This window comes from Brachypodium distachyon, chromosome 5, assembly GCF_000005505.3.
Source record: "Brachypodium distachyon strain Bd21 chromosome 5, Brachypodium_distachyon_v3.0, whole genome shotgun sequence".
NCBI lineage: Eukaryota > Viridiplantae > Streptophyta > Magnoliopsida > Poales > Poaceae > Brachypodium > Brachypodium distachyon.
The window spans coordinates 13317541-13340960 of NC_016135.3; the positions used below are offsets into that span (position 1 = coordinate 13317541).

The 23420-nt window shown below is 43.8% G+C and overlaps 4 protein-coding genes and 1 long non-coding RNA gene across 9 annotated transcripts; 2 read left to right on the top strand and 3 right to left on the bottom strand.

Annotated features, from left to right (window-relative positions):
• Positions 1–1373: 1373 nt before the first annotated feature.
• LOC100834576 (G-type lectin S-receptor-like serine/threonine-protein kinase At2g19130) lies at positions 1374–4042 on the bottom strand. Its single transcript, XM_024455529.1, is given in 2 exon segments — positions 1374–2441; positions 2444–4042. Coding segments are annotated over 2 exon segments (2394 nt in total). The 5' UTR covers positions 3872–4042; the 3' UTR covers positions 1374–1475.
• Positions 4043–5414: 1372 nt separating this feature from the next.
• LOC100834878 (G-type lectin S-receptor-like serine/threonine-protein kinase At2g19130) lies at positions 5415–9231 on the top strand. 3 transcript variants are annotated; one of them, XM_010241596.3, is made up of 3 exons: positions 5415–8206; positions 8385–8484; positions 8869–9231. In XM_010241596.3, the coding sequence occupies exons 1-2, from the start codon at positions 5563–5565 to the stop codon at positions 8471–8473; spliced, it is 2733 nt and encodes a 910-aa protein (XP_010239898.2). In that variant the 5' UTR covers positions 5415–5562; the 3' UTR covers positions 8474–8484; positions 8869–9231. The 3 variants fall into 3 exon arrangements, with proteins under 3 accessions (XP_010239898.2, XP_024312104.1, XP_024312103.1); XM_024456336.1 differs by having other exon boundaries at positions 8875–9231; XM_024456335.1 differs by lacking the exon at positions 8869–9231 and having other exon boundaries at positions 5416–8206; positions 8385–8821.
• On the bottom strand, positions 6722–13565 carry LOC112269501. 2 transcript variants are annotated; one of them, XR_002961356.1, is made up of 4 exons: positions 13396–13565; positions 12987–13206; positions 8396–8526; positions 6722–6830 (listed from the first exon to the last, which is right to left on the bottom strand). It is a non-coding gene; the product is annotated as an uncharacterized LOC112269501 (long non-coding RNA). The 2 variants fall into 2 exon arrangements; XR_002961355.1 differs by lacking the exon at positions 6722–6830 and having other exon boundaries at positions 8200–8526.
• On the top strand, positions 10295–13340 carry LOC100835185 (G-type lectin S-receptor-like serine/threonine-protein kinase At2g19130). 2 transcript variants are annotated; one of them, XM_010241595.3, is made up of 3 exons: positions 10295–10576; positions 10661–12805; positions 13006–13340. In XM_010241595.3, the coding sequence occupies exons 1-3, from the start codon at positions 10417–10419 to the stop codon at positions 13104–13106; spliced, it is 2406 nt and encodes an 801-aa protein (XP_010239897.1). In that variant the 5' UTR covers positions 10295–10416; the 3' UTR covers positions 13107–13340. The 2 variants fall into 2 exon arrangements, with proteins under 2 accessions (XP_010239897.1, XP_010239896.1); XM_010241594.3 differs by having other exon boundaries at positions 10295–12805.
• A 669-nt stretch (positions 13566–14234) lies between the features above and the next one.
• Positions 14235–21782, bottom strand: LOC100821161 (ubiquitin carboxyl-terminal hydrolase MINDY-3). The gene is made up of 7 exons (XM_010241597.3): positions 21067–21782; positions 19161–19239; positions 16477–16631; positions 16118–16232; positions 15849–16034; positions 15667–15738; positions 14235–15463 (listed from the first exon to the last, which is right to left on the bottom strand). Exons 1-7 carry the CDS (start codon positions 21522–21524, stop codon positions 14645–14647), a joined length of 1884 nt encoding a protein of 627 aa, XP_010239899.1. The 5' UTR covers positions 21525–21782; the 3' UTR covers positions 14235–14644.
• Positions 21783–23420: the final 1638 nt, after the last annotated feature.

The window sequence follows — 23420 nt, forward strand, 5'->3', positions numbered from 1 at the left end:
CGATCTTGAAATTCCCCCGATGCCAAGGCTACTTCAGGCCATTACAAGGAGGGCACACCCGGCATCAACCTATCTGCCCAACGAATTGGAACAGTGAAGATGTAGCATGGTGTATGTATTGTCAGCATCTACCTATAGGCTATAGGAAGAGAATAAGAGAGACCGAGCTCAGTAAGAAGAGTGTCATCCTAGTTGTGTAATTTAAGCTCTACCTTGTACCAACACCAGGTGCGTAAATGGTTATATATGCATTTCTATGAGAACCTTGTGCTCTTTTGTTTTGTTTTCTGTTATGGCTGGTGCAACAAAGTGGTTTCGTCCATTCATTTTGAGCCGCTTGGATTGTTGTATTTTTAGTGGGAGGGCTGGTATTTAAATCAAGTTCAACTTTCCTTGTTCCATTGTCTGGCACGAGCCTGACGACGAGAGCTCACAGGCCATGGTCCTAGGCATAGATGCAAGGAATCTGTCTTCCTGGTTCCGTTGCTAAGCCAGTATATATAAGCCAAAGATCTCCAAGAAATCCAACTGCATAAACGGTTTGCTTCTCTTCAAGTCCCAGGGTCAGAGGAATACGGCGTTAAATTTCCATTGATTTCAGTTTCCACGACGACGTTGCGTCGTTGTTAGCCGTCATACCATCACGTGTTATTTTTTTCAATATCGTTGTCAAAACTTGATTCCTCACTAGTTGTGCGAAATCAACATGTATATGTGTCGTTCAATTGGGATCCTCCAGCATAAATATTTGGTTTTTGTTTGTGAGGGTGACAAGAGGCTGCTTGTCTTTGACACATGCCAAATATTTCCCTTGATGTTCATCTGTTCCGGAGAAATGCAGAGACAGGTGGGCGATATGGGCATTAGCTATTTTCAGTTTCAACCGAACGACCACTCCTGCTGGCCATCACCTCTGTTATTTAAATTGATTGAAATCTGAAATAGCAGCATGGTTGCTTAGACAAAAGTAGCTAAAAGTTTGAACGACCGACTATGAGCAAGGTGGTCCAAATTCTTGAGGGTGTTGTTGAAGTTGACACGCCACCGATGCCAAGGCTAATCGAAGCTATCGCTGGAAGATCGCATTCAGCATGAGCCTAACCAGGCAGGATGCAAATGGGATCCGTTTGTCTTGTGTAAATGACTTGCTAGTTCAAATTTTTTCTCTAGCAAAATTGGAGATTTACTTATATACAGGATAAACCGGATACACGCTTGCATCCCTAAAGCAGGTGACCCATTTTTTCCCTTTAAAGTGAACTAACCTAACCATTTTTTTTACTCTAGCACCTAATTTGTACAACATGCAAGTACATTGAGTATAGAATATTTTTGTTAGAAGGGAATTTGAGAACTTCAATATCAAGGACGGTTTGGCTAGTCTCACACAATCATCTTTTTAAAATAGTAAGTTCATTTGTGACAGAAGAAAATACAAATATCTGCATAGAGTTCATGAATTGGACTAATGAGCATTAAGAACATCTCAAATGCGAGCTTCCAGTTCCAGTCATAGCTTGAAGTAGTCGTGGCATCGGGGGAACGCTGATGTCGACCAGCCCCTCAAGAATCTGAACCACCCGCCCCATTGTCGGACGATTAAACTCGTCATCTTGTATGCACCAACATGCAACCTTGCAAGCTATTTGAACCTCAAGTAGATCGACATCATCCTGTAACATGTGATCTACCAAGCTCCCGGATTCTCCCTCAAGAAGCTTACCTGCAGCAAGCACAGGGAAGTAGACACCATGATCACTGCCACAAGAGCATGGTGCTTGTGAGTTCCTCCTCCCAGATATGATTTCCAGCAACACCATCCCATAGCTGTACACATCGGCTTTTGGTGTGATTGGGATACCACAGATCCACTCAGGTGCAAGGTACCCTGCAGTCCCTCTCATTGTAGTCAGTACACGGCTAAAATCCCTTCCCAAAATCTTGGCCATCCCAAAGTCAGCTATTTTTGGAGTGAAGGAAGCATCAAGAAGGATATTCTCTGGTTTAATGTCACAATGTATGATACAATCTTGACAGCTCTCGTGCAAGTAAACCAATCCTCTAGCAACTCCAAGAGCTATTTGGTACCTAGATTTCCAGGATATTGTGGTCATGTTCTGAAACAGATGGAGATCAAGTGATTTATTTGGCATGTGTTCGTAAACAAGCAATCTGCTGCCACCCTCACAACAAAAACCAATTAATCTGACCAAATTGACATGTTGGATGATCCCAATCGAGCTCACCTCAGCCCTGAATTGCTTCTCTCCTTGGCAAACTTGATCAAGCCTTTTCACTGCAATGGTTGTGGAGTCAGTTAGGATTCCCTTGAACACACAACCGAAGCTGACTCCCCCAAACTTCTCAGAGAAACTTCTAGTTGCACGTCGCAAATCAGTGTACCCAAACGCTGTGATACCAGTGAAAAATTGAGCATCATTCAAGCCAATATACCACCAGCAGAGAACTTTGTTTTGTTCTTCCAAATCACCAGTTGTAAGAACACTAATAACAAACCTAAAGCCGTAACACTTGCACAAATGATAACTCCAACAATCAATCCTCTTCTGTTGGGTTTCTGAGTGTGCAGTTCGTCGGCGTTAAGGCGAACATAAAGAGTTTCTCCATCTATGCTGGAAATTCCACTGCATTGTTGCTGCCATATGTTAAGCAGATCGTTGTGCCAAATGGAGCATCCACCATCCCCAAAGGAATACGCAGTGCAAGAACAGTCCCTCTGACAAACTTGTGCACATTCACCGGCGCTAGCAGCAATTTGCATGCTTTGGGCATTTTGGGGCAATTTAACACATGCAATAGAGTGGAACTTGTCTGTGGAGCTTGTGCTTTTGTTGCCAATGCAATTTAACAGAGTATTCCTTGAGCACCCACCGGCTCGATCATCTAGCTCCCAATCCTTTGGTGATCTCACCTAGAAGCCCTTCATACAATTGCAAGATGACAGCGCATCATCATTGCAAATTGTGAAAGTTCCACAAATAGCATAGACATCACAAGCTTTGGGTTGGGCAAACATCATTACCCACTGTTGTGTGCTTTCTATCCAAACATATGCCTTTGCTTGACCGGACACATCCAAATAGTTACGAATTACCATGCTTTCATCGTCTAGGGTATACATGAAGTACTTCTCTTGATCATTGTCAACAAATGTGAAATTGACTAGATGATGCTTTGACATCTCTGGCATTGATGCAAATTATTGGCCATTCCAGACACCACTAGACCAATATGGCATGGAAGAGTTCAGTGTTGTAAGAAGGTACTGGTTGACACCACTAGGGTCTAACTCCTCAGAGTATATACCAGCAGCTGGGTTGACCGAGTTCTTCCAAGAAACAAGGCGGTGGTTCAGGCCGGTGACCTTGTCCCATCCAAGTTTTGCCCCAGGGAGCGATGTATCAGTCGGGTAGTCAAAGCTCTGCCACAAAATTTCTGATGGGTTTGAGGAATTCTGTAGGATGAGATTTCCACTGTCCAAGAGGACAGCGATGGTGTTGTTGGCTTTGACGTTTGCTCGGGTGGACCAGATCACGGAGTTACTAGACCGGTCTAAGATGACAAGGTTTCCATCATGAAAGATTACAAGCTGTAGCAGGGTGGTGTTCTTTACTGGGATAACCCTATTTGCAACCCATGCTGGGGTCAGCTTGGGAACTGTGTTGAACCATATGCCCATGTACCAGTTGGACTCGCCGCCAGTCTGGAAGAAGCCAAGCGCGTACCTGCCATTCCGGGAGACAACCTTGTCGCCGCTGCCCAGTGGTTGTCCGGCTGAGATGGTGTCCGTCGTGGCGGCAATGCTTAGGTGGAAGAGAGTGGCGAAAACAAAGAGGATGAGATGCACCATGGACTGAGGGGGGAAAGCGAGCTTGAAGTTGCAGAGACTGCAGGCGTGGTATTGTGGTAGGACGAGCGCTCGGTGTTATTCCAAAAATAAGCGTGTTGAAGTCTATTACCTAGTCAAGTGTCGAACAACCACCAAATTAACTACTCCGTATCAGTTAACTAATGGAGTGAAAGAAAACATGTTTCAACGCTGATGTAGGATGCCAGGCTTATTTAGTTATCATCAACCGCGACAACATCCACGACCACGACAGGTAGTCCGTCTTAGCTTCTATTTCTATAATACCATCGCTTTCCTTGAACTTGAAATAATTAAGTTGAAAATGGGCATGGTTTATGAACGACTGAGTTGCTAATACATCCCGCATTGGCCATGGCGACACAAGATCTTCAGCGATCGGCTGGTGCAACATCCACAGCACAAACAGGGACAGCGCAATTTAGATTTTATTACTGCCCCGGAATGAATGGGAAGTTCTGTGACCAACTAAGGTTACTAATTTATTGTCTTTGACTGGACGTGTTACTAGTGGATGAAAACAGTGTCTGTCTCACGGTTGTTTTTCTGACGCTTATTTACCGCCCTCTCCAAGCAAATTGTCTTCATCTATTTGGTGGTTCCAGTGCGGTGGTGCAATATGATCGACACTCGAAGGGTCAAAGTTTCATGGGTAAAATAAGGAACGGTGACGTCTCCCTCAAAAAAAGGAACGGTGAAGTCTGGATTTGGTACAGATTAATTTGCCAATCCAACTGCTCCGTGTGAAGTTTTTAACCGATGGAGTTTCGTCCTTGTTTCCATCTCCGACCGTAGTTAAACCATCCCTGTAATTTGATGCTTTGCTACATGCAGGCCACGAAACAGCACACGCCCAGGGCACAGATGCAAGCTGCTCATCACTGTTCTCATAGGTTTTTATGTCTTCGCCCTTGCTCATCACTGTTGACTTGTTGAGCTCGTAGGCAAACATGGATACGATGCTGGTCCAAAATCGTCATCGTCAAACCTCAACGCCAAGCAATGAACTGGTCCAAAATCGTAGGCAACCTGAACTGGGAAGTTTTTACAGAAATTTTCTTCCAACAATGGACAAGCGAACGTTATATCTAACCATTTTCACCTGACCCAGGCAACACTTGCTTTATTTTATCGGTTTTGCTATTTCTTAGGCGACTGAGAAATAACTATTTCTTAGTCGATGATCACAACCTTTTGATTCAGTCATTGAGATTCATGTAAAATTAATGTAGGTTTGATGAATGAGAAAATCTTAATTGGATGGTTACGATTGTCGACTGAAGAATAACTATTTTTTAGGCGAATGAGAAATAGACACTCCCGGTTTTGCTATTTCTTAGGCGACTGAGAAATAACTATTTCTTAATTGATGATCACAACCTTTTGATTCAGTCATTAAGATTCATGTAAAATTAATATAGGTTTGATGAATGAGAAAATCTTCATTGGATGGTTACAATTGTCGACTGATAACTATTTCTTAGGTGACTGAGAAATAGACACTCACTTATTTTATTTGGAAACGAGGCAGGCAACATTTATTTGACCAAGTAATGGATTCAGACTTTATTTCCAAGATACCACGACAGTCCTACTTACGTAAGTTGTTGATACTAGATCCTAGTTAAAGCGATTTGCCGTCGAGCACAAATTTGGGTCATTCTTGAGACGCCATGACCACGGCACTGCAGAGTCTAATCCACAAGCCTCTGATAAATGCCAGTCGTAGTCAGCGGCCGGCAGCACCGTGCCCCAACAGAAGCTTACGTATCACTCGGTCTGTCCTGTGGCTAGCTAGCACTATGCCGCAACAGATGCTTACATATTACTCGGTTGTCTTGTGGCTAGCTCTCTCTTCGTTCCATATACTTGTGCCGCATTCCTCGTATCCTCACGCTGAAGGAAAGCAATTCCAGTGGTTCACCATGCAGAACCTGATAGTCATCGTCTTCAGCCTCCTCCTTTGTCTGCTGCACATTCCGGCGAGTTGGGCAGCGACGGAAACCATCTCAGCTGGGCAGGCACTCGCCGGCAACGACAGGCTCATCTCCAGCAACGGCAAGTTTGCGCTTGGGTTCTTCCGACCGAGCAGTAAGTCCTCACACAATGCTTCCAACTGGTACCTAGGCATATGGTTCAACCAAATCCCAAAGTGCACTCCGGCATGGGTCGCCAACGGTGATAAGCCTGTCGCTGGCTCCACTTCACCGGAGCTCATTATCTCCGGTGATGGAAACCTAGTCATCTTAGATCAGGCCACTAAGTTGATCATCTGGTCTACCCAAGCTAACACCACAGCAAAAAACACTGTGGCCATGCTATTAAAAACTGGTAACCTTGTCCTGCAGAACACCTCAAACTCTTCACATGTCCTGTGGCAAAGCTTTGACTACCCAACGGATACCCATCTCGCCGGTGCAAAGCTCGGCCTGGACAAGGTCACCGGCCTGAACCGCCGTCTCGTTTCCAGAAAGAACTCAATAGACCCTGCTCCTGGCATTTATAGTTATGAGTTACACGAAACAAAAGTTTCTGCCCGTTTCAGTCTTGCCGCGTTTAACTCGTCCATAACATACTGGTCCAGTGGAGAATGGAACGGATACTACTTTGGTTCAATACCAGAGATGACAGGTCGGCAATTGATTGATTTCACATTTGTCAACAACCAACAAGAGGTGTACTTCACATATACCTTACTAGATGACGCAACAATTATGCGTTTTGCCCTGGATGTCTCTGGTCAAGCCAAGATCTTCTTGTGGGTCGAGCATGCACTGGATTGGGTACCAGCCCACACCAACCCCACCAACCAGTGTGATGTATATGGCATTTGTGGACCTTTTGCAACATGCAAAGAGAACAAACTTCCATTCTGCAGCTGTATGGAGGGCTTCTCCGTATCATCACCTGATGACTGGGAGCTAGGAGATCGAACAGGCGGCTGCATGAGGAATACTCCATTGAATTGCAGTATCAACAAAAGCACAAGTGTGCAAGACAGGTTCTACCCTATGCCATGTGTCAGGTTGCCTAATAATGGCCACAAGATAGGAGATGCTACGAGTGCAGGTGGGTGTGCGCAAGTTTGTCTGGGCAACTGCACTTGCACTGCATATTCCTATGGTAATAACGGGTGTCTCATTTGGGAAGATGAACTAACCAATGTGAAACAGCTACAATGTGATGATAGTGGTAACAATAACCAAGCTACTCTTTGCCTTCGCCTTGATGCGAAAGAGGTGCAAACGTTACAAAAGAATAGAAGAAGAATCAATGTCGTTGTCATTGGTGCTAGTGTTGTTTCCTTTGGTTTATTGTCACTCTTTTTGATACTAATAATCAGGAGGCTGTGTGCTCACAGAATGAAAAAACTTCAAGGTGGTGGCGGCATTATCATGTTTAGGTATCCTGATTTACAACGTGCAACAAAAAACTTCTCAGAGAAGCTAGGAGCAGGTGGTTTTGGTTCTGTATTCAAGGGGTTCCTAAATGACTCTTCTGTGGTAGCAGTTAAAAGGCTCGATGGTGCTCTTCAAGGCGAGAAGCAATTCAGAGCAGAAGTGAGATCAATTGGAATCATTCAGCATATCAATTTGGTTAAACTCATTGGTTTCTGCACTGAGGGTGATAGGAAGTTGATTGTCTACGAACACATGCACAATCGTTCTCTTGATAACCATTTATTTCACAGTAACGGTACAGGCTTGAAATGGAACATTAGGTATCAAATTGCTATTGGAGTTGCTAGAGGACTGGCCTACTTGCATGATAGTTGCCGGGATTGTATCATACATTGTGATATTAAGCCTGAGAACATACTCCTAGATGCATCATTTGTTCCGAAAATCGCAGATTTTGGGATGGCAAAGTTTCTTGGAAGGGATTTTAGTCGAGTTCTAACTACAATGAGAGGAACTATTGGATATCTTGCACCGGAATGGATTAGTGGAACTGTTATCACAGCAAAAGTTGATGTCTACAGCTATGGCATGGTTTTGTTGGAAATCGTATCAGGAAAGAGGAACTCAGGTAGAGACTGCACAAGTGGTGATAATTATGTCTATTTCCCTGTGCAAGTTGCAAATAAGCTACTGGAAGGAGATGTGGAGACTTTGGTGGACAAAAATCTACATGGTGATTTCAATTTGGAGCAGGTGGAAAGAGCTTTCAAGGTTGCATGCTGGTGTATCCAGGATGGTGAGTTTGATCGACCTACAATGGGTGAAGTTGTTCAATATCTTGAAGGTTTTCATGAAGTTGAAATTCCCCCAGTGCCAAGACTACTTCAAGCTATTGCAGGGAATCCACACTCAAAATGTAAGCATGAGCAAACATATTAATTCAAGCATCGCTTGTCGTAAATCCTAGAATATAAGCAGAGACATGCTGAACTTATCAGATACTGTCACAAGTACATTTTGTATAATATTGATAAAAGAGTATAGCATTCATTGCTAGCATTCCTAACTGCATTATATTTTGTTCGTGCATGTAGCCGATTGGTACCTGGACCGAACTTCAGAAGAGGCAGAGAAACTGAAAGATACCAGAGGTAGTGCACTGCACCAGGGAGCTCATTCTTGACATGAAGACAGGTTGTTACAAGGAGCATGTCTTCCATTGTGAATGTCCATACCCTGAAATAGCAGTGCCAACTTTGCATATGTTTTGTTAAACTGATTTTTCTCGAAGTTACTGACAAAAGGAGCTTGCATCTTCCTAGTATTCATCATTTTCCATTAGGTTTTCTGCATCATGCTTACTGGTGTTGTTTGTCAATATATGATGTAACTTTCACTGCCATGTACATCGGGTACATGGAAAATTCAAAAGAGTAAAATACACTGGGTGTCCTAATTCTTTTTTAAAGATGCCAGGTTAGACTTGTAAGATGTACTTCTTTATTATGTTCAACTTTTATTTTAATTGCCATTTGTGTGGTAAAAAAGTCCAAAATACCCATATTAACAACCAAACAGTCACAGTTCAATTCCAGGGGTAGCACAGTCTTTTCCTACATAAATCAGACAACAAGCTACATTTCCAGAAGCTCAAAAGAAGGGAACAGAATAGCTTCTCAGGGCTTCCTATGGCAGCAGCTTCTCTCAGAAATTAAGCTGAAGCTGGTTTATGGAGAAGCTCCAGCTGAAAAGAAGGGGGCAATAATCTCTTTGTACTGAGAGACCTCTACTTGCTGATGATGAAAGCCTGAAACTAACCTCACATGTACCCAAAAAAAATACATGTACCAATGGTAAGCCATGAATAGAAGTTTTCTGCAACTATTTGATTTGTACATAAGTACCTTGATGCCTCGTCAATTCTCTTAAGCATTTTGCCAATCTGATCTCTGCTCACGTCAATCTAAATTTCCATTAAACTTGGTGTATATAGAAGATAATCAAATATATGAAACTTAACAAGGTATGCTGCAAACATGGTTTATATGTGGAGCAAACGTGCTCCTGGCAAAGAAAATGTAGCAGCCTGACTGCTGGTGCTGGCCAAAGGGTGTACACATTCTCGGTCTAGGATGAACAGTTAATGCAGCTCCTGATACTAGCTAGCGAACCAAGACATTGCCGCTGATAGTGATATGTTTGCATTGTGAATACTGAAATACTGATGAAGGATTAACTCGCCCGAGTGGCTAACATTCTCCATCCCATCTCCATCTGCAATGTTCGGGCAACAAAAAGCAAGAAGCCTTTTCACCTGCCATAAGCTACCCAGGTACAGGGTAAACCATAGATTTTCTGATCACAACTTGGCTCATAATTGGGCTGATAAAGATCAGGTGACATATTGAGGAAATTTGTGGAATTCTCTGGAACACTTCACTAGCTATGGGTATGGTACGTATATACACTGACATGGGCAAATGGGCCAAAGACATACACATGCACGCTCAGCCCAACACATATGGAACATGTACTCAATGCAATTCAATGGTGTTACCCGCGATTAAGCACTAATGTGCCATTTCTAATTAAGGTCATCCAAGACATAGCTGCAATATTACCCATTGTTTAACTACATTGTTCCTGCAGTAGATTGAGCCTTTAAACATGCATATGTGCCACTTAGCCGCAGTTCTATATGCTCTGTTTAACTCTCTACTTTCAGAACAACAAACATGAGAGGTGACTAGGTGAGGGTAAGGTCAAGATTACGAGAGAGGATAAGGTCAACCAAATGGAAAAGGGTGCACTGGTTAGCCAGCAACTGTTACAATAAAGCATTATTTTCTTCATCTCGTGTGCAGCATGTGTTCATACAGATAACTACCAGTCAGAATCATTGTCAACACCTACCCACTTCACATATATTTTTCCTGTGACTGCTGGGAGTTAGCAAGGATTCACACCACTTGATTACTAAATTAGGAGTATCTATCACTGTCATGAGGGGAGTGCTTGACTTTGCAACGATTTGGTGTTCCTGAATGTTTTTATGCACTCAGTTTAAAGCAAAATTTAGCATCCATCTCATAGTTCTTACTCTGCTATCTCTACAAGCCATTCAGCATGTCTCTTTTCCTCATCCTTTTTGGATTTCTCTTGTCACTACACTTCCCCATTTGTTGTGCTGCCATAGACACCATTACATCCAGGCAAGCACTTGTCGGCAATGAGAGGTTAGTCTCCAGCAACGGCAAGTTCGCTCTCGGCTTCTTCCAGACAGGCAGTAAGTCCTCCCACAACACCTTGAACTGGTACCTAGGCATATGGTACAACAATGTCCCCAAGCTAACTCCGGTATGGATCGCAGACGGTCATAACCCAGTCACAGACCCCACCTCATTGGAGCTGACAATATCAGATGACGGAAACCTTGTCATCATAAACAAGGTCACCATATCCATCATCTGGTCGACCCAAATGAATACCACAAGCAACAATACCATTGCTATGCTATTGAATAGTGGGAACCTCATCCTACAGAATTCCTCAAACTCGTCCAATTTGTTGTGGCAGAGCTTTGACTACCCCACAGATACCTTCCTCCCTGGTATAAAACTTGGTTGGAACAAGGTCACTGGTCTGAATCGTCGTCTGATTTCTAGGAAGAATGTGATCGACCTAGCTCCTGGCAGATACACTGCACAATTAGACCCAAGTGGTGCCAATCAGTACTTCCTTACACTGCTGAACTCATCCATACCATATTGGTCGAGTGGGATATGGAATGGCCAATACTTTCCGTCAATACCAGAGATGGCAGGCCCCTTTATTTTAAATTTTACATTTGTCAACAATGACCAAGAGAAGTACTTTACATATAACTTACTAGATGAGACAATCGTGTTCCATCATGTGTTGGATGTCTCAGGTCGAACAAAGTCATTTGTTTGGTTGGAGAGCTCACAGGATTGGGTGATGACCTACGCCCAACCCAGAGTTCAGTGTGATGTCTTTGCTGTTTGTGGACCATTCACTATTTGTAATGATAATGCACTTCCTTTCTGCAACTGTATGAAGGGATTCTCTATCAGATCGCCCGATGAGTGGGAGCTAGAAGATCGAACAGGCGGATGTGTGAGAAATACTCCATTAGACTGCAGTATCAACCAAAGCACAAGTATGCAAGACAGTTTCTACCCTATGACATGTGTTGGATTGCCCAATAACGGCCACAATAGAGGAGATGCTACAAGTGCAGATAAATGTGCAGAAGTTTGTCTGGGAAACTGCACTTGCACTGCATACTCCTATGGTAACAATGGATGTTTTCTTTGGCATGGCGAAATAATTAATGTGAAACAGCAACAATGTGGTGATAGTGCTAATACTAACACCCTTTACCTTCGCCTTGCCGATGAAGTGGTGCAAAGGCTACAAAGCAACACACACCGAATAATCATCGGCACTGTCATTGGTGCAAGTGTTGCTTTGTTCGGTTTATTGTCACTCTTCTTGCTATTGATGATTAAGAGGAACAAGAGGTTGTCTGCTAATAGAACGGAAAACATTAAAGGTGGTGAGGGCATTATTGCGTTTAGATACGCTGATTTGCAACATGCAACAAAAAACTTCTCTGAGAAGCTAGGGGCAGGTGGTTTTGGTTCTGTATTCAAGGGATTTTTGAATGACTCTTGTGCCGTAGCAGTTAAAAGGCTTGATGGTGCTAACCAAGGAGAGAAGCAATTCAGAGCTGAAGTAAGATCAATCGGAATCATTCAGCATATCAATCTAGTAAAACTATATGGCTTTTGCACTGAGGGTGATAGTAGGTTGCTTGTCTACGAACATGTGCAAAATTGTTCTCTTGATGCTCATTTATTTCATAGTAATGCTTCAGTTTTGAAATGGAGCATTAGGCATCAGATAGCTCTCGGAGTTGCTAGAGGACTGGCATACTTGCATGACAGTTGCCGGGATTGCATCATACATTGTGATATTAAGCCAGAGAACATACTTCTTGATGCGTCATTTGTTCCAAAAATCGCAGATTTTGGGATGGCAAAGTTCCTCGGAAGGGATTTTAGTCAAGTTCTCACTACAATGAGAGGAACAATAGGATATCTTGCACCTGAATGGATTAGCGGAACTGTTATTACAGCAAAAGTTGATGTCTACAGCTACAGCATGCTTTTATTGGAAATTTTATCAGGAAAGAGGAACTCAGGTACACAATGTACGAGTGGTGATGATTATGTCTATTTCCCTGTGCAAGTTGCAAATAAGCTACTGGAAGGAGACGTGGAGACTTTGGTGGACAACAATCTACATGGTGATGTCCATTTGGAGCAGGTGGAAAGAGCTTTCAAGGTTGCATGTTGGTGTATCCAAGATGATGAGTTTGATCGACCCACAATGGGTGAAGTTGTTCAATATCTTGAAGGTTTTCGTGAAGTCGAAATACCCCCAATGCCAAGACTACTTCAAGCTATTGCAGGGAATCCACATTCAACATGTAAGTACAGTTCTATTTGTGCAAACTCTTAATTCCAGCATAACCTTGCCTAGTTGGAATCCAAGAAAGTAAACAGAGACATGCTAATCACATCAGGTTTTGACACGAGTGCATTTTTTATATTACCTATAAAATATTGTGGCACGTCAGAATTCATTGCTAACATGCCTAACTGCCTTACCTTTTATATTTGTAAGCAGCTTATGGGTATCTGAACCGAGCTTCGCAAGAGGCAGAGAAACTGCAACATGACGGAGACTGTGCAGACTTCAGAGCACCAGGCGGCTCACTCTTGACATGAAGACAGGTTGCTGCAATCATGCAGAGCTTCCCTTCAGTGATTGTCTAAGTCCTGGATACCCGGGCCAACTGAGTATTCGGTCCCCTAAGTATTTCTCAAACTGTATGAAGTGAGATGATGTAAACTGTGTTGTTCAGCATATATTGTTGTATACAAAGAAATCATTTGGGCACTCATCCAAGGTTGCTGACACTCTTTGGAATGCACAGATGTTTACTTTGCAAATTAAAGTTATTGGTTGCCCGCGTGCTCTTGAAAAAATGGACATGGGCAAAGACAGAGTACGTACCATTTGATTAGTGTTCGCGCACGGATGGAAGGTCTAGACCTCAAGGGGTCCGCTCTCGAGTCCGGCATTCGCACCGAGGAATTTCGGGCCACCGAAGCCCCCGAGGCAGGTTAGGTCTCGGTGGGTGGAGTGAGCCAGGGCGGCCTGACTGCTTGAGCCTTGAGGAACTCAGGATGGGGGGGGGGGGGGGGGGGGGGCTTCTCCTAGCCGGGGCGCGGCAGGTTTGGGAAGTTTCTTGCGCTTGTTCAGTTGTTCTGGCACTGCCATTTGTGACGGAGACGCCCTCCCACAGAATAAAGCGACTAGTATAGTTCACAGTACATTTCGATCATTCGATGTGTATCAAAGAGAAAAAATAGTCGGGGATCTTGGCTAGCGTGTGGCTGGACCTGCAACTTTGCGACTATCAGAGTATCTTTCGATCCTACTTAGTTCAAACAAATAAATTAGTTTTTTAAGGATCACCATGTTGCACCTCTATGTGCATGTGTGGCATTCTCAGAGTACCTTTCGATTCTACTTAGTTCAAACAAATCAACTAGTTTTTTAAGGATCACCATGTTACACCTCTACATGCATGTGTGTGGCATAATGATCCCCCTGATTTTATTTTGGATGTAATCACAAGCGATTTATCACTGTTCTCTGATTAATAATGCGTGCCATGATGGCTTTCCCTAAAAAAAAATAGTCTCTCCACTATTCTTCATTCAACAGAGATAGATGAGCAACATGTAGTCATGAACATCTCAAAGTTCAAACTGAGTTAAGAAGGAAATATGAGTTTTATGCCTGAAAGTAACAAATCAAAGGGCAGGAGAGAAAAACACCATGGCAGATTCATACTGGTTCAATCATCGCTTACTTTCTGAGTTACTGGAATTCTGGTCACTCAACTCTGTGTCAGTTCTGAAATAAACTACAACAAAATTATCTGTGTACAAAAAAGAATGCGCCTCGAGACTTAAAGCATATCCATAAATGGAGTATACACCTAGTATATATGAAATAAAAAGAGAAAAAGAATACTCATGTCCCTGATAAAATCACACGATAACAGGATTCATGTCGACGGAAAAAAAATCATATATTCATCAGGCTAACAATTACAACACCAGCAGCGCCTTCCACAATTTTGCATGGCACGGTCAACACTCTGGAAGCTGAAGCAGTCTGCTCAGAAAGAGCCTTCTTCGGAAATAGTATAACAAGCGACAGAGCTAGAGTGACTGGCAGGAAGCTCCAAGCATCAGACAATACTCGGAACATCTCCAGCCCAGTTGCAAACTGCTCGGGGCCATCGAGTTCTAATACAGTCCACTAGCGGCGCATGCTGAGAAGTCTGAACAGGTGGAGCAAGAGAAAGAACACTGTCATCCTTGCTGCCGCTGGTCGATGAGCTTACTACATCAGCTAGATATTCATCCTGACTCCACCTAGGTGGGACACTGACATTTAACCTGCATATCCTGGGTCTTTGTATTGGACTTGAGCCTCCTGTGCTTGAATTCCCATTCAGCACAGACTTGGCGATTCCATTAAAGTGGTACATAGTGAATTGCTTCTTACCCATAAGGCCAGTTGGATCCTTCATGCCTCCAGCCCGTTTATCCAACTGTAGTAGTGCCTGCCAGAATTCACTCCATACTATAATACCCGCATTACAGAGATCCTCAAGCTTATCAGGAGGAAAATTTATGTCAGTATCCCTGAGAACTTGTTGGAATCCCTCAACGCTAATAAAGCCTCCACCTCCACTTTGATCTTGAGCATCAAATGCCCTCCTAATTTTGGATTCCCGCTCTTCCAGCTCATTCTCCTCTTGGACGTTGGGATTTAGAGCAAAAAGGACAGTGTAGTGACTTTCACTTCCCACCACCCATATAGGCCATTTTGGGCATTTCAGGTACTGACCAACCTTGCACAAATTTAGTGATTCCAGAAGGGTAAGGAAACCAACTTCCACATCATTTGGAATGCCTTTCAGAGACATGCCACCACCAAGGTCCATCTTACCATCAAATACATTTGGAACAGCCTCTCCGCAAAGCAATAAATTCACAATTTCCTGCAAAAGATCACATTATTTACATAAGAAGTTGTGATATAAAATTGTTACTAATATAAACAGGCAGCACTAGGGCATTAATTTTGGTTCAATATTGTAGTTCCTAAGTGAATTCAGTACTGCATTGCAAGAGTAGGCACAGTGTGAACTGCTAAGGTACGGTTGCGCTAAATACTGCAGTATATGAAGATGCTATCTTATACCTGTGAAGCATGCCCAAATGGAGCTGTGACCAATGGTTGGCTTGGATCATCCCTGTCTGTTTGGATAAGTTCCTGAATTAAAAAATGAATTTTCAAATACAACTTTAAATTTACAATGTATTTAGTCAAACAGAACATAATGCAGCAAAAAGGTACACAGCTAAACATGGATAGAGACATACCAATCCCCGTGAGAGTAGAGAAGAGATGAGAAATAAAATGGCTCCCAGTCGACTTTCGAATAGAGGAATGTTTGCCAGAAGCATGTTGAATGCATCCTTCCTCGAGGTAAATGTACATACTCTAAGAACTTTCTGGAAATCCATTGCTGATTCAACAGAAAGGCCTTCCAAAGTGGGATCAATTTTCTGCAGAAATTTCATAAGAAAATTACTGGCATGTTGTACATGGAAGTATAACAGCCTCAAAATATCTCATAGCCTATAAGTACCTGCTTGCTATCAGATCCACTTACTCCACGATTGACACCTCCAACGATAGCCACAACAGCCTTTTTCCCAGCTCCACATAAAAAAAGAATTTCCACCATAGCATGAACCAATGCTCTAATAAACACGAAAGAATAAATTAACAGTCATTTGAATAACAAGAATATTAAGTACACTGATGTCTTGGTGTAGCTAATAAAAAAAGACTGAGCTTAAACTCAAACGGTTGATCTTTCATATCAGCTGCTAGTTCTTTATTTTTCATCATTAAGAACAGTGGCTCATAAGAATAATTGAATAGATAAATGATCCCAAGGCAACACTAGCATCACTGTCATTTTTTAGAAGCAAAAGAAAGTACCTCTTCTTTCCATCCTCAGTTAGGGAAGAAAAATCATCCCTGGCAGCAAAAGAACTCTGATAAAAGCGTCTTTGTCCCAAAGCATATGATGGATCACTGACCTCTGGATTATCCAAGTTATCAGAGAAAAACAAAATATATTTGAGGACATATGCCTGCAAAAGAAAATCATAAGTTGACATGAGAAATGTTTAGCTTGCTGAGAGCAGAAACAATTTCACAGCAGATAAAAAAAGAAATAGTTAATAGTGCGATAAATCAAAAAATAAGATTTAAACTCATATCAAACTAAGCTTATACAAACAAAAGGTAGAAATTAGATAAGCTCATCTTCAAAAACTGTTTCTGTTAAATTTAATGTAACAGCAGAATGCTCTAGCCTATCTCTTACTAAGAGAAGTCTATTCAGACTTATCGTCGTCAAAGACAGGGGTTTGTTCTCACAATAATTTATGTGAAAAATCAGGAAATAAGATTTAAAATCAGATAAAGGTGAGCGCATATAAAAGAAAGTAGATTGGGAAGCTACAGATTTGAACTTTTCGCTGCAAAATTTAGAGTAACAGCAGAATGCTCCAACCTATCACATACTAAGACATTTAATGGTGTTCATTAATATTGACATTTGACAATGTTCAGTTCAGGAAGTCCAACTGAAATGATCCAGTTACTGTAGCCCAGTTAGCAGGATGGGAAGTTTTCTTCTTTTTTGAGGGAGACAGGATGGGAAGTTAGGTCGCTGCAGCAACAAGAATGGTTTCATAATACTCCCTCCTTTTTCACAAAGCATGGCGTATTAGTCCTGTGCACTTATACCAAGGAGGCTTCTTGCTCACGTATCCTGGACTAATTTGCCCCTGATATCAGCTTGGGCAGACGCGCTATGGAATTAATCACCACATGCAGCCGCTGCAGTAATACTCGTCCTGGCCAGTGCGCGTGCAGTTGGGCACTCCATGTGCAGCACGTCCCTTGGGCCCATGCACTGCAAGCTTCCATTCTTTTCCACGAACAGAGGAAGATCTAGAAGCAGCCAGCGTTGAACATGGAGGAGGATTGGTTACTGTTCATGGCGTCAGCCATGAAGGCAAAGGGACCATGGGCGGTGGAGAAGCAGAAGGATCTGAAACTGCACATGACGCCATGGTATGTTGCGCCGGGCACACGGGCACAGTACTCTTTGCATCTCCAGCCAAGGGCGCCGTGTCCCTCTTGGCGTCTCCGGCACACCCAGCATCGTAGGACGCGGGTTTTAAGATACACCAACCAACTATACCAAAAAAAACCCGATCTGATATAGATATACTTAACACGCCCGTTCACATCCGATGTGGATGTGGAAATAAATAATAACTCCCCTCACGCCCAACGTGGGCGTGGATAATATAATTGGGAAAATGCGGGGACTGAGACTTGAACCAAAGATCTCAGCTCTGATACCATGTTAAGATATAGTAACCAACCATCTATCCCAAAAGACCGATCTGTGAAGAGGAAATATGATATACTTAACAGCAGGCACGCAACCTTGCCGGCAGCAATAACGCCAAACTCGGGCTCGCTGGACGTGGGTGTGCCAGGTGTGGCTGCAGCAGAGGCAACCTCGAGAGCCATGGACAAACTGGGGGACGAAACGACAACGCCAGCCACCGACAAGCTAGCGGCAGCAAAAACGCCAGCCAAGGGCGCCATGAAGATATTGACGGCCATGCAGACCAAGGAGAAGAAGAAAGCTTCGAAACAAGTAAACCATTGGAAGAAGCAGGAAGAGAAAGGAAAGAAGGAAATTAAGAGAAAAAAGGAGGAAGACGATGCCGTGATAGCGAACAGAAAGGAGAGATTTTCTCTCGTGCGCATTAACATGTGCATGCGGAAGAAGAGTAGAGTGTCGGCCATGCGTTTTTTGAGAGAGAGATTTCAGGAGATGGGGGGAAGGCAGCCGTTCAAGAGGCTAAGCAGGGGCAATATCGGGAGATCATTGACAATAAACGTTGTGCGCCATTCTTTGAGAAAAAAGGGAGGAAATTTTATGCGCCATGCTTTGTGAAAAGGAGGGAGTAGATCATAAATGTAGCAACTTAGGCCTTTCCCAATGCTCCTACGTGATGCCGTCTCCTAATCATTCACGTCAGCATTTTGTCTACATGGCACATAGTTAATGAGGAAAGAGAAGGAAACCTCTCTTATGCCAGATACAGTCTCCTTCACGCAAACCAATACAAAGACATTAAATCCATCTCCCAAATCTATCAAATAACAACTATTTTAGATACAACACTAAGATACAATGCATTGGGGCAGTGGCGGACCCAGGTTTTCAAAATTGGGTGAAAAAATAGTGTATTTTCAACATTGGGTGGGGCAAATACACTACAATTTATTATTTTCTCTAATTTTTTTAGATTTTTTTACTTATGATAAAAGGATTTTCAAATTTATTGGGTGGGGCGGACCCCGCCCAATCACCCGGCTGGGTCCGCCCCTGCATTGGGGAGGTTGTATCTTAACACTAGTGACGCACTCGGAGACAATTTAATTGGGAGAAGCCTTATGTGTCAGCTAAAGAAGTAGCGGACAGTACAGACAGAGTGGACAATGAAGGCAAGAAAATATGGAGAACTTCTCTAGACACTAGAGTTACCCAAAACAAGGAATCACAATTATATAAAGTGAGGAAGATGCACCTGTACTGTAGCTAAGACACCACAAGGACCACCTTCATGCTGTACTAGCCCCATAGTTGTTTCTGGGTCCGAGCTAAATCTGCATGCATTTTAACAGTAATTAGACGAAAGCAGATTATTTGTATAGCATTCAGTTGTGCGATGAAACGCATTATATGGCCAATGTTATGTTATCTCCAGGAATGCATTTACTTTAAATGGAATATGCATGCAAATGCCTGTTAATTGTCCTCAGCAGGTCTGGAAAGTTTTACTCCACTTAAGAACTAGAGCTTGCCAGCGACCAGAGTGACAAACAAATTAATCAATAGCAGCTTCTTGTGTTTCCTAAGGACGTTTTATGAAATGGTTCTGTGTCTCGTCAGTAGTCAGTCAGCATGTTAAACAGATTAACTCAGAGGACCATTCTATCAAAGGCATACTTAACACTTATGTGTTAAATCAGTTAACTTATGCAAACTAAAAATCCTCTTTGGTCAATGGGGAGTGAAGACATGGAAGCCAACTTCGATCAAGAGGAACAAAAACTGTTCGATAAAGTCAATGCTAGCAAGTTTAGATGGAAAAGGATGCTCATTTCCCCTTCCTGAATGTTTTTCCCAACTTATCTACTTGTGAGTTTTCCTGTAGAGTCTATCTTTCTACAATTATACTACTTGAATCTTGTTGACCCTCTCCTTGTTTTACTTTCTTTCCTCTATTTAACCTTAACACCGTCAATCATTATATGCCCTATTTGCTCTAAAATCATTATATGCCCTACAAAACAAATCAAAACCTTTTATGCCCCTAAGCCCACATGTCACAGACGCAGGGTGTGTTTCCAACGTTGCAGGGCCATATACAAGGATTTAACCCTGAGACCCTTCCACCATAAAACTATTCTTTCTCAACCAATCATCAATGCCGATTTACGGAAGATAATGTATCAACTTATAACGCCAGAAGCTCTGCTGCTCTTATTTTCACAGATACCACTAACAAAGTTTCAACAACGTAAATACCAGTGAGAGATGACGACTTCTGTTTAATATTTACTTCAAATTTTGGAAATCATAAACTGTCCAAAATTTAACCAAGTCCAACCAGTAACAAGTCGAAACGAGTTTTCATAAGCCGGCAGGAAGCAGGCCAGGCACCAGAAACTGAACCTCAGTCACGTCCTCCTAACATCCAACTTTGACAAGCTTCCACCATATCGTAAACAGATCTCAAATCAGAAATGTACTAGACATGACAGACAAACAAAACAAGGCCATCAATCCAAATTTCCGTAACAGAAACTCCAACAATGAATAGAAAGCTTCTCGCAATCGCCTCGGAAAATGGGGACATGCTACCCTTATTAAGTTATAAATACCTTAAAGAGAACTAGTAAAGGAAAAGCATCACTAAGCTCAGCTTGGGTGCTCATCCCAGCAAGGTATGCTGGCTGTCCACCAGGGTTCGATCCTCGATGGTCGCATTCTGGTGTCTTACTTTGCAAAAATTAATATATGTATCTATACTGTCGGAATGCAATCGCGCATCTCTTACAGTTTAAAGTAAAAAAAAAGTCTACATGCACAGCATCTATTCTGCCACAAGAATAGGAAAATTACGGGCCTTAAAGTATAAGCATAAAGATTTTATGAACGACCAGCAGTCGCGGTCTCCATATACACTATGGCAATGTCTCGTTTATACGCTAGTCGCTACACTTGATTATAGTTAAGCACATCCACGCGTCATCACTCGTGCCTTTCAGAACTATAAATTGCCAACAACGTAAATACCAGCCTCATAAACACGCATCTAAAATTAGTTTTTAGATGCCCATTCGGCCAACCCCATGCCTTTCAGAACTATAAATGAGTCCGCTTTTGCTGCGGACTGTCGAAAACAGAAGTACCCGAAAAGGGCTCACCTGATACCCTGATTGCTCCACTGCGCCAGCACTGCCTTTGAAACCCTGCTCCCAAACACCATGGTCCAAAGCTTCTCAGCAATGTTCGGAGGTAACTCCTCCCCTTTCTCCTCCTCTTCCACCTCCACTTCCGCCTCCTTGGGTTCCTCCATAGGTACCACGGTTAGTTCCGACTCCACCTTTACGTCCTCCTGCGGGGAGGGCGTTTGCTCCGCCACCACGGCGGGTGGCGGTGGCGGCGCTACCACGACGGTGGCGGGCGAGGCGAAGGAACGACGGCGCTTCTCGGCGGCGGCGGCCATGAGCTCTCGCTGCTTGCGGCGCGCCTCTGCCTCCGGCGACTCCCCGGCGGTCGACGGGGGTTTGCTGCGCTTGGGCTCCGGCTGCGCCGGCGGCGAACCGTGCAGGCTCATGCGGAGCGCCATCTGGAGCTCCTCATCCTCATCCCGATCCCCCATTGGAGCAACTCCGCCGAACCCTGGCCAGATCGATCCGGCCCCAGACACAAACCCTAGGGGGGCAAACCCCTCGCCCCCGGTCAGAGGCTTCGAGCTAATGAGGGAAAGCGGGCAGCTGTTGTTGGAATTTGGGTGTGTCGCATCGGGATCCGAGAAGTGGCGGCGGCTCAGGAGGCCGAGACAGTCGTTGTATTTGTAGGGGCGCCGTCGCGACGGCGATGCGACGGGGAGGTGGATGTTTGTGTCAGAAACGGAAGTACGCTCCTAGCCTCCTGGGGACTGCTCTGTGCACTGCTCGCCTGCAGCTCACGCGGGTGGTTTGCTAGAGCACCCCATGACCTGTGGGGCCGAGATAGATTGTGGCCCAGTTGTCATTACCTAATGGTAGTTGCACTGGTTGTAGCTAGTAGAACGGCGCGAGAGTTAGGTTCCTTGCTTTGGAGTTTGGACAGTTTGAGGAGGAATTTACGAGAGTGGCCCCGACCCCAACGCTTGACGATCTCGTGAGATCGGTCTCCATCGTTGGTCTACGGCTCCATGCTAGGAGCCATTCCCTTCTGGCCGAATTCAATTTCTAGGGTTAAGGGCTTTTTCAAATAAAAGATGAACTAAAAAACACGAACAAAAGAAACACGGAAATAAAATGTTACAGTATGATATGTTAAATCCTACCGGAACTGAAAACATGAGAATAAAAGAATGCAGAAATTTGTATTGGAGATTGTCACGGACGCAAAGAGTTTTGTTTCTGCATGTCCAACTTCTCTTTGATTTGCATAATTTTAAAAACATAGAAGCAGGAAAAACACATAAATATGATAGGGACGCATGTGCAAAACATATTGTTCAAAATGTAGGAATTTATAAATTTTATAAAGTTGAAGCTCACTAAATGCATTTAATTTAGCAAACTAAACATGCAGGCTATCCACATCAGCATTCTCTCAAAAAAATCCACGTCAGCATTTATATCTAATTTTTAATTTCTAAACCACGTCACCGCTTTTCGTACGAGTAACCATACAACGTCGTCCCGAACTCCCGTTCCCGCACGAGGCTTCGCTAGAATCACGAATCTACCAAGTTCATAGCCCACCCAAGAAATCTGGCCCAAGTTTCCAGCCCACCACGTCCACCAGACCGTTCTCATGGGCCTTCCAGCATGTACCTTTTATTCTCCCAGACTCCTCTTCTTCTCTACCGAATGTTCATTTACTTCCCACATTCATCGGCAGCATCTAATCCGTCGCCACGCCGGATGCTCTCCCGAACCGACGAAGGGAGTTGATGAGTCGTGTTCCACTGTTCCCTTTAAAGGCCTACCCCCTCCTCCTCTGTCATTGCCCCGTCCCTAGGGTTCGCCCGTCGCCTCGCCTGCGCCGTCGCCGTGATGCCCCAGCCTCAACAGGCGACGTGGGGCACCATCCCGTCGTCCATGCCGCCGCTGCAGCACTGTGTGCCCCCTCAGCAGCACCAGGCGCCTCACTCGCCGTAGATGTGGGACCAGGTGCCTCCGCCCCAGCAGGCCGTTGCGTACGGGCAGGTGCATGTCCGCCTCCCCAGGCCGCCTTCTACGGTGCGCCGGCGGCCCCTGCACTGGCAATGGCATTGAGGAGGCAAATGGGGATGGTGACAAGCCACCATTAACACCATCGCTTATATGAGCACCTGGTGAGTTTCCGCAGTCCTCGACTCGATTTTACACGCTAGAGTGGTTTCTGATATAAGCGATGGTGTTCCTAGTGGATAGGCTGCAATTTCAGTGTGTTTGATGCAATCATCAATCAACCCTACGATTGCTATTGGGGTTACGCATGTTTGATGCAATTTTACTATCGTGCCTAGGATTAGCAGGATTCACAAGTTCAAGCTGGTGGATTCAACAATGTTGTGCTC